Source organism: Astatotilapia calliptera, chromosome 15 (genome assembly GCF_964374335.1).
Source record: "Astatotilapia calliptera chromosome 15, fAstCal68.1, whole genome shotgun sequence".
Classification (NCBI taxonomy): Eukaryota; Metazoa; Chordata; class Actinopteri; order Cichliformes; family Cichlidae; genus Astatotilapia; species Astatotilapia calliptera.
Window position 1 is genome coordinate 2,160,497 of NC_137436.1, and position 15,451 is coordinate 2,175,947.

General features: G+C 42.6%; 1 protein-coding gene across 1 annotated transcript; it reads right to left on the reverse strand.

Moving 5' to 3' along the window:
• Positions 1 to 1,308: 1,308 nt before the first annotated feature.
• On the reverse strand, positions 1,309 to 13,559 carry kcnk13b (potassium channel, subfamily K, member 13b). Its single transcript, XM_026143646.2, has 3 exons — positions 12,614 to 13,559; positions 7,585 to 8,351; positions 1,309 to 3,492 (listed from the first exon to the last, which is right to left on the reverse strand). The coding sequence occupies exons 1-3, from the start codon at positions 12,948 to 12,950 to the stop codon at positions 3,337 to 3,339; spliced, it is 1,260 nt and encodes a 419-aa protein (XP_025999431.1). The 5' UTR covers positions 12,951 to 13,559; the 3' UTR covers positions 1,309 to 3,336.
• Between the last annotated feature and the right edge of the window lie 1,892 nt (positions 13,560 to 15,451).

Consider the following 15,451-nt stretch of genomic DNA (forward strand, 5'->3'; position numbering starts at 1 on the left):
AAGGTGCTGCTTGTGAACATCCAGCGTTCACTCTGCATATGTTTAGGTAGCACCAGCTGAATCTCACAGCCTCGGTGTTCACAGACACTATTTAATTGGCTGATTTGCTGTTTACTCTCCCCTGACACACTCAGGCACATGACGTATGAAGAGTTATGTGCACACTGACGATGCATATGCTTTAAAAAGTTTATTAAAAAGTTTAAGGTAATTAGCTGTACTGTTTTGCTAATCCCTGTAGTCAAACATGTGTAAAGTCACCGCGTGGCAGCTGCTGTCCTTTACAGTACCTGTATAACGCTGAGGCTTTATTGACTTTCTTTAGTATCATTTGCATTTTCTGTAGTCTGATAACTACAGCCACTTTCAGTTATTCCCAAAATTGCTGTATTCACACATGATGGTTTTTTTACCCTGGTACACAACGTTTTATCACCTGTTGCAAGCATAATAATAAAATAGCCACCTATTAGGTTTATTCTCAGTGAAGCATGAAAGGTGGAGCACACTGAGGCCACCCGTGCAGCAGTGTGGAATCAACTATATTGTCACATCCCACGTGGCTCCTCCATTAGAGTGCGTATCAAACAGAGTGGATATGACAGTGGTATCAGTCACTCTCTGGGTGGTGTCGTGACTTGTTTAAAAAAAAAGAGCTTTGACAAAGAGTCTTTGTGTGTCTACATCTGCCCGTGGCTCTGCTGTCTCACTCATAATGTATCTGTGCACTCTGAGACACACAAACAGGAACACACATTTCTTCAAAGCTGTTATTATCCATGTAGGCATATTGACATATTCATAATTCTTCTCCGTTTGAATAGTTTGTGTGTGTTGCAGTTTGTGATTGCGTTTGTGTGTCCGTAGCAAAGAATCAGTCTAAATGTGTATTTTCAGGTTAGTTTACTTGATGAAAATATAGAAATGTCCTTGTTTGTTCTACAGCGAAAAGTTTTCCAGGCTTCGTCCATGAAACACTCGGGCATTCTGTCAGCTCATAATGAACGTGCAGTAGCAGAGCCAGCTGACTTTGACAACGAGCCAACTTTCTAAAGGATCAACCTGCCATTTTTTGCAAACTTTGATTGTGTTTCTAAAAAAAAAGTGTGTGCTCCCAGTTTTACCATTTTAAATTTTTTGCACCCCCCCACACTTCTCTGTGCTTTCACTCAGTCTGTGGTGAAGCTAAAATCAGGTGGCATTCAGTGGGGAAATTCAGCACAGTGGTCTGCTGTCAGGACCACAGCTTTTCTTTGAAGCAACCAGTGACACCCAAAAACCAACATGTACAATGGTAGATGCACCATATTAAATTTGGGGTATTTTCTTTATTTCAAAGAGAAGTAGACAGAAAAAAAACTACAATTGGCAGTTTGTGTTGTACTAATACTACATGCAGGGATCTTACTTCCCTGGCAGGTTTGCATGGCTGTCATCTCATCAAGACAAAACTCAAGAGTATTCTCTCTCTGCTCTTCATCTTCGGTCATGAGACGCACTTAAAGCTGGGGCAGACAAAAACATCCATAATAACCTTTCAGCATATTGTAATTCAAGTGGTCTGAGAGTGAACTGCACTCCTGCACCCCTTCTCGGCTCTGTCGTCAAGCTGCAGAAAGTCTGTGAAAAAATACAGGTCTTTTCAGAACAAATCAGATGAGCTGTATAAAGAAGCATGAAGAGAAAAAAATAACTCCGTAGATGCAACGTGTACAGGACGTCTCCCTGGAGAGACTGAGATTTGAACCCCATGTGAAGTAGTGGGGAGAGCTGCAGGGAAAGCCATGCCTATTTTAAAATACTGACATTTAAATGAATTCGTGTCATCAACATTTCTGATGAGCCTCTTCTACACGCTTTAAGTCACATGTACAGCAGGTACTATCAGAGGTGGAGCCCGGAGGATAACAACCCTGTAATTTCAGTGCAGAAAGCCAGACCATTATTGTAATACATGTTGAAGGGGAAAATATCTTAATATGGTCAAAATATGAACTGCTAAAAAAAATTAAAGGAGCACTTTGAAAGCTCATCAGATCTCAATGGGGAAAATATCCCAGATATAATTCCATGCTGTATGCTTGGCTACATTTTGGATCCATAATATTCTCCTTAGAACCCAAACCTCTGACAACAGATCTGACAATGCTCACTCTGTGCCTGAGGCCGAGTCAGAAGTATTTACCTCAGTTATTTTCCTCTGCTGAGGATACAGAGTCTGTCGTCTGTCAGCCGGGTTAGACAAAAACTATCAGGCCGAATTTCATGAAACCTGGCGAGGAGGTAAAACATTGGAGGTAAAACACTTTGGAGTTGCTGCAGATCACTTTTGGTTTTAAATTTGCAACACAAGGATTGGCTTTGGCTCCTCGAATATTCTTCTAATTGTTTACTGCACTTGTCGTGTGGATCCAGACTAACAGAAAAAAGAAACAGCAAGCAGCACTGAGCCAAAATGTAATAATGAGCCCTGGAACTACATGTTTTTACCTCATTTGTATCAGTACCAAACACCAGCAGGCCTGTGTCACAACAAAATATGAAAATGCCATAATTTCTGTATTTGTGCTTGACTAATGTGAAACAAACTCGGAGTAAACAGAAATCCTACATAATGGGGATCAGTGCAGGCTCTCTGATTCTGCAGAGGGCAGGGCTGCTCAGGGTTGTAATGAGGGAGATTCTGTCTTTGTTGTTGCTATTTGTTGTTTTAATGAATGGATGCGAGCCACTGAATAGTGTAACAACATGGCTGTGAAACATTTACCACAAATGCTGTGAGCGTAGAACTAAAATCTTTTTAGTTAGTCATGTTTTCCCGTCTTTTTTAACTTTCCAAACATGACACAGGGCTTTGTGCAATGACTGCTGTGAGACTGAAGAAACACCACCTTTATTAAAGCTACTTCTCTGACAATAATACCTTTCATGGACCGGGCAGAGTCGTAGTAAGTGTTGTGAAGTGCTGTGAATGAGTGAAAGTTGCAGGTCTATGTGAAGCAGCACGTAGTGCATCAGGCTTTAAAGCTTAGATACAGGCTTTAGGCAGGCTTTTATTTATCACCATGGAAACTGGATTCCTCACAGGGGAACATTCCAGCACGCCTGGTCCAGATGTGGAAATCCAGCACGCTATCGTGCATCTTTCATCTTGCCAAGTTCTTGGCAAGAAGCTGGGCTGAGATGGTTTCCGTCTAAGCAGTAGCTGCTGGGGTCAGCCTTCCTCCTCCAACATCAAAGCTTCTTCTTCCTCGGGGAGGCGGCGCTCAGTGTAAGTGTCATACTCTTTCTCGTGTGTCTTTTGTTTCCTTTAAAAGGATCTCGCGCTGTTTCTCCCTATCTGTCCACACTAGTCTCTGCCAGGCGGTTGTTCATGATGCCCAGTGCACCCACCCCTCCCGAGAAGCCGTTCTGACGTGAACTGGAGCTGGACTGGCGCTGGTTCCCGACTGCCATCTCCGAAAGCTGCTTTTGCATAATGGCCAAGTTCACCTAGAGGAAGAGATTAAAAAAAATCATCACAAGAGGAAACGGAAACTGCAGAAAACTGGGGAAAGTGAAGTGGTACATTCAAGCTATAAAGTCTTGGCAAACAAACACAGATCGAACGGCAGCATCTGATTTCACAGGTGCATTAAAAAGCTGCCAGATGGTATTTCTTCTTTAGTGGGCTGCTTTAAGCAAACAAAGGTGAAAAGTATTGACGCGAGTGTCAGTGATTTAACTTTTGCCACTCAGCAACTTTTACCTTTGATTTTTTTTCTGCACAACAAAGAGCAGAAAATGCAACAGGCTTGTTTTGTATATAATCGGGTGTAAATGTATCCACTGTCAGGTCAGGACTTTATGGTTTTAAGGACTTTGCTTTCTCCATTCCCAGCTGCTTTATTTTACCTGTGGCCATGGAAGTGATTGGAACACCTGAATTCAATGAATTGGATGAGTGAGTGAATACAGTGTATCTGCTGACTTTGGCAAACCTGGCACACGGTTCACCTCCATACTGTTTTGGGTGAATAAGTGCACCACAAACACTTGAAACACCACACACCTCTGACGCCCGTTGCTTGCCATTTTGGCTTTATAGCAGAAATCAAGAGGCCAATCAAAGGATACATTTTTCAGCAAGCAGAAAGAGGATATATTGTGAGTGCGTAAGCTAGCGCGGAGGTTAGAAAGCTGCAAATGTTTACAAAAATGTGGCCGCTCCTGCAGATGATCCAAATTGAGGCACAATTTTTAGACTGTTTTGTTTGTTTTGGCACATCATGGTTTATTATGAGGAGAATGAGAGGATGGAGAAGATGTGTACTGGTACCAGTTTACAAGAACAAGGATGATAGGAAGAGCTGCAGTAACTACAGAGGGATAAAACCGATCAGACACACCATGAAGACGTGTGAAATAGTTGTTGAAGCTACACTGAGAAGGGAGGTGACAATCAGTGAGCTGCAGTATTGCTTTAATCTGAGAAAGAGCAGATGCAATGTTTGCTTTGAGAGTGTTGATGGAGAAGTATAGAGGTCAGTAAAAACTTCACTCTGCCTCTATGGAACTAGAGAAACTATACGATAGGTACCAAAAGAGGAACTGTGGCATTGTATGAGGAAGTCAGGAGGTGCAGAGAAGTATGTGAGGGTGGTGCAGGACAAGAAAGTGGTGAGGTAGGAGTAACAAGTGGATTCCATCAGCACCTTGTTGTTTGCAGTGGTGATGTCTTTATCCTGTCTTCCTTCTCTCACCCCAACCGGTCGCAGCAGATGGCCCCGCCCCTCCCTGAGCCTGGTTCTGCCGGAGGTTTCTTCCTGTTAAAAGGGAGTTTTTCCTTCCCACTGTTGCCAAAGTGCTTGCTCATAGGGGGTCATATGATTGTTGGGCTTTTCTCTGTATCTATGAAGCGCCTTGAGGCGACTTTTGTTGTGATTTGGCGCTATATAAATTGAATTGAATTGAATTGAAAATTGATGGACAGACTGACAGATGAGGCCAGGCAGACGTGGACTATAATGTTTGCAGATAACACTTTGATCTGTAGAGTAGGGAGCAGGTGGACGAGAGTATGGCGAGGTGGAGGTATGCTCCGGAGAAAAGAGGAATGAAGGGCAGTAGAGGCAAGACAGAATACAAGACTGTGGATTAGAGGGAGACAGGTGGAAAGTTGAACATGGAGGGAGTAGAGATAGTGAAGGTAGATGTGTTTAAATGCCTGAGATCAACCATGGAAAGCAAGAGAGCACAGGTAGGGTGGAGTGGGTGGAGACGAGTGTAGTGAGGCCTGCTGTCATGTATGGTTCACAGATGGTGGACGGTGTTCGTTCCTTGAAATATTCACCCCAAAGCAAAAGCTCGTTTGTGTTACCAACTACAAGTTACATCAGCCACCTCCTAACCTGGATACAAAGTCGTCCTTTGAAATTTGGAAAAATGTTGCAAATGTACATATTTCTAGCTGAATTTCCAAGCCTCAACCTCCCTTCTTGTTCCTTTGCTGTTAGTGAAAGCAACGCTTTGATGTGGAACGGACAGACTTACATTAACATGCCTTAGACACACACACACACACACACACCCCCTTCGCTGCTGTCTCAGAGACCTCACAGTTTTTAAACGCCCAGTTGTATCAGGTTAATAAGTACAGAGCTTTTGTAACTTAATGAGCTCGTGGAAGTCACGCCACCAGAGCTTTTGAACCCTCTAAACCATCAGATCTTTCTCCATGAATGAATACCCATCTGGGGTACAGCCTTATTAAACCATCACTCGCTCACTTCACCTTGTTTACCTCAACTCTTTCTCTTTTATCTCGTAGACTTTTCACAGCTACTCCAACTGCTCCAGCATCCACCGTTTTAGCTAGCTGGGGAAAGCTACAGATAGACACCAGGGAACACAAACGCACTGTCCTCTTCCTGTTTTGGTTTCACAATTAAGCCTTTGCTTTCCCCTGAGACGGGCACACAGTGGTAGACGGACTGTCATATATATATATATATATTATATTTGTCTCTGTATTTATATATGTGTGTGTGTGTGTGTGTGTGTGTGTGTGTGTGTGTGTGTGTGTGTGTGTGTGTGTGTGTGTGTGTGTATATATATATATATAACAATTCTGTAACTGTAACTTCGGTCGTTGCTGTGCTTTTTGGAAGTCGAATTTCCCAGAGGAACCCACCCGAGGGATTAATAAAGTTCTATCTTATCTTATCTTATCTTATCTTATCTTATCTTATCTTATCTTATCTTATCTTATCTTATCTTATCTTATCTTATCTTATCTTATCTTATCTTATCTTATAATGAAAGCAGAGCTTACAGGGAACCGGCCGAAAAGCAAACTCTGCCCATTATTCTGCTGCAGGTTTATCGTGCAAACAGCATTTCCACCTTAATAAAGAGTTAAAGCCTTTGGTAGTGCTAAGTTATTTTAACTGTGCAGTGGAGATTACTATAAAGTGTTTGTACTTGTAAAGAAGGTTATAAGTTTTGTTATAAGTTGCTGATTTCTGTGATATATCCCCCCCGCCCCTTTTCTCTCTGTTATTGTTGTATTAGCAGTACATAACATTCAAAGGTGGTCGGTCTCTCAGATTTAGCAGGTGCTCCAGTGAAATTCCAGGCTCACATTTTCAGAGTGAAATCGATTACCATCAATTACCCATAAATTATTATGTTTTACGTAAAAAAGAAGCGCAAATGAACATGTGGTGCTTCAGAGGTTAGAAACCGTGCTTCACTCTAACAGGGAAATATCATAATTTGCAATAAATTTTACCATCAACCAACACACAAAGACATGAGTTCCTACAGCTTGATAAAAAGTATTCACACAGGTTTCTGATGTCATCAGCTTGTTCTGAGGCTGAATCAGACGATTAAACTCAGTTTCCTGAACTGTACAAAATTTCATTCATCTTATATTTCACTAACAATCCTAACACAACACAAGACTTATTCTTGGTTGTGTCAGTTCAGCAGAATTAAACCATTCGGCCTTCTAATTTTCTCAGTCAGGACTTCCAGGACCTGTAAAGAAAGATCTAAGAAGGATTTCTGATCCAGTGCAGAAGGGCGCACACTTTTGACATTTAATTGTAGCTCACACTGCTCATTAGTCTTGTCTACATGGTGGAGTAGTAGATATGGAAATGTATGGACAACTGACACTCCTGAGGGGCCACAAGAGCTGCTGAATAAGCAGTGCCGGTGGTTGCTTAGCTGTTGATATTCAAAGAACTTTGACGCTGCATATGCATGCAGCCCAGCAGTTCAGCAGCCAAACATAAGACACTGAATATGAAGCATAAGCTTGTATCAAAATAGGAATTCTCCCCCGTATTTTTTCACACATATGTACAGCGAATACAAATATTTTGATCAGTTTTAATAAGAACATATATGCACCGGTAATCACGTGGAGGTTATGGCTCATAAAGAGACATCTGACAGCAGCAGGACAAAGGAGTTTTCCCTCCACTACTCGCGTCAGTCATCAGATTACTCTAAGAATGAACTGCTTGCTTGTAAAGACAGGTGTGATTTCATTCATCAGGTGCAGAGTCACACGAGTGGTCAGTCTACTCTCACCTTGTTGGCTGCTAAGAAGTCCCTCATGGAAATCATTTCCCCAGACAACCTGCGTCCAGTGTCGGTCTCGCTCTCATTAATGGCGTCTGTCTCGATGGATGGGTCTCTGCGGGCACGGAGGTGGCCCGGGGCCACCACATTCCGACGGGGATGCCGGTGCGGGTGGTGACCCCTCCTGGGGAAACAGCAGCGACAGGGGGCCTCCAGCCTCCTCAGCAGCCAGTTGAGTACCTGCTTGATGACGATGGAGATGACATTGAAGAGGGAGTAGATGCAGCAGACGCCGGTCAGGATGAAGAAGAAGTTGCCCAGCCTGTACGCAACCGTAGCGTGGCCTTCGTAGGCGACTCGCTGACTGCTAACCATATCTCCAAACCCAATGGTGCTGAAGGCTACAAAGCAGAAGTAAAGCGAGTCCAGGTAGCCCCAACCCTCCGCTGCGGAGTACATCAGCGAGGCGCAGCAAGACACCAAAACGGCTGCCGCTCCTAAAATGAGCATAACGCAGTAGACTGAGGGCTTCCAGCCTGCAAGTTCCTCCCCGGCTCCACTTGCTCTGTTTCCCTCAGAGACTTGACGTCCGTTTTGTGGCAGCACAGCCTTGTTATGACGTCTTTCGTAGCACGACTTAAGGACAAAGGCAATGACGGTGATGACACGCTCCAGGAAGAGGTTGAAGAACAGGATGGTAGCCGCACAGCCGAGCAGGCCATAAAACATCAGGAAGACTTTTCCTCCAATGGTGGCCGGGGTTGTCATCCCAAACCCTGACGTTCACACACAGAGAAATAGATCACGTAGTGAGAGTAAATTTACACAGTGTTACTGCTATCATTATAAGATGACAATAGCAGTGGAAGCTCACATTTATTGGTCTTTACCCTCTCTAGTACTACAACCGAACACTCTCAGTGTTGTGATGTGAGCTTTGTAGCTACACTGACAAAGATTGTAGCGGTAGAAGTCTGCCTTCAGTGCTTTTTAGCAGAAAGACCGTCTGACAAAAGCCTTTTAAAATAGACTAACAGAAGCCAGAGGTCATATAAAGACCAACAGAGTCTGATCTAGCTTTTCACCTAATGTCCTCCAGGATAGTCTCCCCCACTGCCTTAAGGTGAAGGTTGATGGATGTTACACTATTGTTACTTTTAGACACCAAATCTGTTTGAAGACGTTTAGGAAAAGATAATGGTTTGATGTGATAAGATTACTTTATGGTCACTCTTAGAGGAAAATCATCCTCATCATCATCAGCAACTAAAATCAAGACAGAAACCTTAAAAGAATTTGGTTTGATGCACATTTTCACAAACATCAAGCTTCTTTTTTTTCTTTTTACCAAAGGCGTTGATGACTGAGCTGTGGCTTGTCCCATCTGTGGACTCTCGATTTTACTTGCCATGTCTGCAACGATGCTAGGAGCTAAGCTCGCCAACTCTGCTGGCGCCCAGTTTGAAGTCTGCCACCTGACTGGGGAGCATGTGTAGTTGGGGTATTGTAATCTAAACTCTGTGTGGTCAGACCTGTGAGGTCATGCACACAGACCCTGACACTCTCCATCTGATAACAACATTTGGACCGAAGCGAAATCACGGACACGGAAAGTGTAACTGAGACTAAAGAGGAAGGACTGCTTTGCTGTCAGGCTGCTGGCTGTGTTAGCAGAGTATAACCAAGGCTGCATACCACACGTCTACTTCATGAAACTAGTTTAAAACTGTATGAGGCTATTTTGTTTCCTTCCTTACACTCTCAAAGCAGCATCATGCTGTCGCTACACTGTGCTACATGTAAAAAAGGACAAAGTCAGAGGAAAAATGATTAATGAGAGAACTTTAAATCCTCAGCTTGTACGGATCATCTTTGAATGAAAGGACAGACTAAAAGAGTTCTCGTACGTTAAAACGTCACCTTCACTTGAAAATGCGAGTCCTGCCCATAACTTCTGGGTTTTTTCTTACACACAAGCAAACTAGAGAAAAGTGGCTACCAACCTGCAGCTGCTTTATCTTTTAAATCAAGCTCTCTTCCTATCTGCCATCAACAAAGACGGCCAATTACAACTCTCTACTCCTACTAAGTGAAAAACGTGCTCATGCGACTGCTTTCCTCCACAGGGTTGCCATTGGTGACATGCTAACCCTCTCTCGCTTTGTCTCTCTGTGCAGCAACACTCAGTTTGAGAGCCGAGGTGTTCCAGTCTCACATTTCACTGTATTTTTTTCCACACTATTTTGGCAAATGAAAGACGCAGTGGAGACACCCCACGCCTCAGGTGTAGCTTTTTTTTCTCCAGATTTTTAAAGGTCAAACAGATTTTGCAGATTTTTATTCCAACGGGATCTGAAGATGTTTTTCTGTGACTGACTTTGTCTCTTCTGAACTGGCAGATGAAGAAAATGGGAGTCAGAACATGAGGTCTTTCAGCTGCACCACTCTCACTGATGTCTTTTCATCCCTCATTTAACACTAAAGCTCATGAAGTGCCGTCTGTCTCTCTGCTGCTCTTCTTCTTCTTCTTGACCAATTGTTGAAAAATCGAACTCTGGCTTTTATTTTAGAGTGGAAACGTCATAGTTATACACGCTCGTGCGACAAATTATTGTTTAACAATATGATTGTCCTTTTTACTAAAAACAAAGTTAAACATGACTGTATCCACTCAGGAAAAACACACGGTGCAGCGTGACTAGCTGCCTCCATGCCAGAGGCAGGCGTCTTGTGGAGGGTTTGATTGCCTTCACATTCAGAAAGGATCTCAAGGTGCTAATTGAAACAGAGATTTCATCCAAATGCAACAATAAAGCCAAATGGCCTGGATTTTATAGATGTGTATTTCTTTCCACTTGTTTTGTAAATTTGATGTTGATGAGTCCTGTGAACAAGATATGCGGCGCTTCAAAGAAAAAAGGTAAAATTTCAGCGCCATTACAGCGCTCTCAGGACACAGTCGGGGTTATTTGGGGTTGCACAGCTAAAGTTTGTCTTTTTTGGGTGATTATTTGCTTCTTGATCAATAATAATCATTAAATAATAACTCGATTGTGTCTTTACAGGATGTACGCAGCATGAAACAACCCTTTAGCGTAGTTGGCAAGTTTTTTTTTACAAATAGAAAAACAGAAATGTAAAAATAGGATCTTTATGAATGTGTTTTAGTGATTATACCAGTGTTACTGCAGAGGATATAAAATATGACAAAGTCTTACAGTGAAGCCACTAATTTGTGGGAGTCCTGCCACAGTGGAGTCCAACATCACATCACTTCTTCTACATTTGTAAATTCGACTCAGGATTCAAATTTAAACTGCGATTGGATGTTTGCTACATTATTAAGCCTGCAGTTACTCAGCTGTAACGGCCTCCTTTCTGGATACACTTGTTTTTTCTTACCCAGTTTTTAATGTGTTGTGCTCATAAATTGTTCATAATGTTTATGCTCTTTTTTACCTTTTTTTTTTTTACAGTTCCCCCTGACAGTCTAAAGCACCTCATAAGTTTGTTTAATATAGATTTGAAACTGTCATCTAGTTTTCCATCAAATAATAGATCCGCTGTCTTAAACGTCGCAGTGATGCTTTAAATTTGACAGTTAACCAGTCAACAGACGACATTATTACATATCTGTAATAAAAATACTCAAATACTGAAGAGAAGGGATTTTTTTCACCAGTCTACTCGGTGAAGTCGACCTCTAAACATAATGAATTATACTTGGTTTCCTCAGCACACATACGAGATGCCTTTGAAATAGACTTCTTGTGCCTACGCATACACTCAGGCTGCTGTTCTTTGATAATCGAGACACATTCATCCAAGCTGTGATACACACAGTGCTCTCAGAGAAGATGCAAAATGATGATGTGTTCCTAACGGGGCTTTCCCTGGCAAACACTGAGAGGTGATTGTTGGAAATAAAGATGAGGAGGGACTGATGAAACTGGGGAAGAATTAAATATTATAACAATTTACATATGATTGTTTTGAAGTGGCTGGACACAGCGATTAATATACCATCAAATTACTTTAAGGTCATTTGTAAGATCAGAGATCGTCTCTTGTTACTTATAACATGATCAAAGGTGCTGTTTCCCCCTGCGCTTGTATCATGAATAACTGTGAAGTCATACCTCAAAAAGACAATCCTGTTTTGTTTTTTTAATCCTTAGAAGCTAAACTAAGGTGGGATTAAATGTCTGTTTAAATAAAGCTGTTGTGCACTGTCAGAGGGAAAAGTGCACAACGGCTGACACTCGAGCAGAGGAAAGTGTGGTTTCAGGTCTGTTTTTGAGGCACTTTCACTTGAAAACCCAAAGAATTAAGCTGTATAAGGAGAGTACTTCTATATAAAATATGTTCAGCTAGTCCACTCATTTAAACTGCCACGGGCAAGCCAGTTACAGTCATTACAAACAAATTAACTCCAATCAAGTTGTTATAATGGCTGCAAACATGACCTGTCCACAACATGAAAAAATCTGAAAAGACTTAAAAAGCACAAATCAGAGGAGCAGTTTTGACAAAAAAAAAAAGGATCAGCTGCAGAACGGTGAGTGATGGCTGTGTTTTTGTCTGCCTCACTGACACTAAAGACTTGAATGCTCTCAAACGGGCAGCCAGTCCTGAAATGGAGAAATAACAGTCAAGGACAAATCTCTGAAGTAGGCATTAAAAGGTTTGTGTGTGAGAGAGGGTGTGTAGTTCTGTTGAACCCACTGAACCACACTGTAAGCACTGAGTCAACTCTCTAAACTGATGCTGAAGTGGATCTGCCTACTTTTCAGTAAAGACTACTACTGCGTTTCATTTGGCCTGTATAAAAGTTTGATCAAACTGAACCTGGCCAGTCTTTACATTCCCGGGAGAAAGGAATATAAAGTGATGAAGAGACGCATTGATGTGGGAGTTTGCTATTTGCATCCACCAAAAGCACAGAGTCACGAAACAAAAAGCCAGAAACTGATTATGTAAAAGAACGAAAAAGTGATGTATCTGACTGAGTTTGCAGAGGCCAGCATCTTCATCTCACCGATGGTTGACACCACAGTTCCTACGAAGTAAAAAGCGCCCGTGAAGTCCCATCGAGGTCTGATTGCGTCCACGCGGATCCCCGCCACGTTCGCCTCCTCGTAGTTCCTCAGGAAGTTATTCAGCTCTTTCTTACTCAGGTTGTACTTCTGGCTGAAATGTTCGAACCTCTGCGCCCAGCGCTCCTTCGCTTCTCTCTCCTTTGGGTGTTCCAGCGCAGAGAAGACGGCGGCCCCGCACAGGAGATAGACAACGATGAACAGCGCCAGCAGCAGGAACCGCGCGTTATCCTCGTTTATCGGACCGGAGCCGCAGCAGCAGCCGCTCCTGCATGCCATTATGCCGCCGTTGTCTCCGTGGTGCCGCTGCAGTGAGGGACCCGTAGCATGGTGCTCTCGAACACAACGCGCAGTCCTCGGAGGAGACGCTCACATGACAACCGGTTAAATCAGAAAGATGCGTTTTTAAATTGATGAATCAGGTCTTGCAGTTCTTCCTGGGTTTGGCATCGTGCTCGCGAGCTTCTGTTTGCAGCCCGGGTCCGGAGTGCTCAGCCCGGCGCGTGCTCAAATGACTTCATGTCCTGTGACTGCACTCTGCAGCGGGTTGCTAAGATGTTCAGAGAAGAGGAGAGATGCAACCTGTGGATGCAGAGAGTCGTGCTGTTGCGCTCTCTACCGCTGCCTCTCCAGAGAAAGTCTCCACCCCGGAGCGCACCTTTTACGCATCACGGATCGGCCACTTACATGTGCGTAAACTTAAAACAGCTGTCCGTTCAGTTTGCATGTCGAGAGCAAACACTCACAACGAGCCCCGATGTCACCTGTCATGTTCCACCCGATCCGTAACTTTGGAGGTTTGATCCTGACAATATAGAGCGTGTTTGCATAGTGAAATCAATCACTTGACATTTCCGAATTCTGACGAGGGATTCACGCTCCCGCACATGCTTACCCGGGGACGATGTGAGCAAATGTCACAGCGGAAAGACGGTCTGAAATAAATAATTCAGGATCACAGGGACAACAAAGGAGCTATTTCTGTAAAATTGGGAATTCAACAAAATGAGGACGAGTCGAGGCCGTTTCAGAACCACGGACAGAGCAGCATCGCTCCCTAAATGCCTCGATCTTAACTTTTAACATGCGCAGCAACTAAGAGCTGCTTCGAATTAATATTAATGTTTGTTTAAATATTTTTTTTAAATATTCGAAAACATTCTAGAGACACCTGAAATAAAACAAACAGAACTGAATATTATGTACTTGAATCTTTACGTGTATGCACGACTCACAGCATCATTACGCGCTGTTAGTTTTGAATCCATAACACACAGCAAATTATTGATGTTTCACAGGCAATTATTTGGAGATTAGTGTTGACAAGAGGTTCTTCACTCATAGAAGCTGACATGGATCTGAAATCGACAAGTGATAAATAAGCACTTAGGTCACTGAGACAAAATACGAATTGCAATTCTTCACACTCAGGGTTGAAACACCGTGTTTTCTATTGACAAATACTTTACCATCCATCTGTTTTTTTTTTGTTTGTAACCACTTATCCAGTAGCATCCTAAGGCGCCTGGAACCTATCACAGCTATTACTGGATGAGGGGTACACCTCAGACTGATCGCTGGTCCATCACAGGGATGACACGGAGAGACTGACAACCATTTACACCCACAAATTAACCTAGCATGCATGACTGTGGGAGAGAACCCACACAGCACAGGTAACATGCAGACTCCACACAGAAAGTCTACACTATACTGCGCTACACTAAAGTATAGTCGGGCATATTATACTATACAGCACTAACGCTGCCCGCATCAGTAAAGGTAAATGTTAAGGTCAGTGCTTTGACATCAGTAGCAACAAGCACACATACAGAGATTCATTTCTTTAGTAGTAACATCAAACTAGTAAAGACAGGACAACTGATACAAGGTCGAGACACTTAAAGAAAGCTGAGCTAAAATCTGTGGGAGAATGCAACAGCAGCAGAGATTGTGTTAGAAGTATAAATTCCAGCGAGGCAACATCAGCAAAACCTTTAAGTTTTAAAAACAGATTTCGAAGATAACAGCAACAACAACACAAGCACCTGTGGGAGTTTCAAGGTGGCTGCCAAGTGATAACACTTACTCTTATGAAGAGGACTGCTTTGTGGATAATATAATTGATCAAATCTGCGATAAATAAAGTAAATCTTATGCATTCGTGTGAGTCAGATCTTCTAGTTCCCTGGCAGATGTTTCTGTGACATCCTCTGGAAGCTTCCAACCATTAAATGCTACAACACACCTGATCACATTATCACATGACAGGATTAGTTTGACTCCAGCCAGTCATTCCAACAGGGAACAGACAGCAAATGAAAACACCAATCATCCGAAAAACTTCAGTTTTGTGCTTTTCATATTCATGTATCCAGCACGACACCTGCCAAGTCTGAAGTAAGCAGGATAAACAGATGTTGAGACCGGTGAGAAAGACGAGAGCACATACAAACATTCCTCAATTTATTAATGATTAAACTAGACTACATCCCCTATGTATAAATAGAAAATATATACATTTTATTACAGTCTACTATTCACTATGCTAAACCATGCTGCACTGAACTGACAACCTAAAATTAAACTTTAATACTGATCAACTCTGTTTGCATATGTTTGGTTCTGATTTAATGAAATCTGTGTCGTATCTTGTTTCTCACAGTGAAATATAACAGCTGAAGCTCCCTTCACACTAAAGTGCGTGCTGTTAATTATTCTATGACTTTGCACCCCAGGGACCGGGATAATAAATATGATTTATTACCCCTAAACATTTA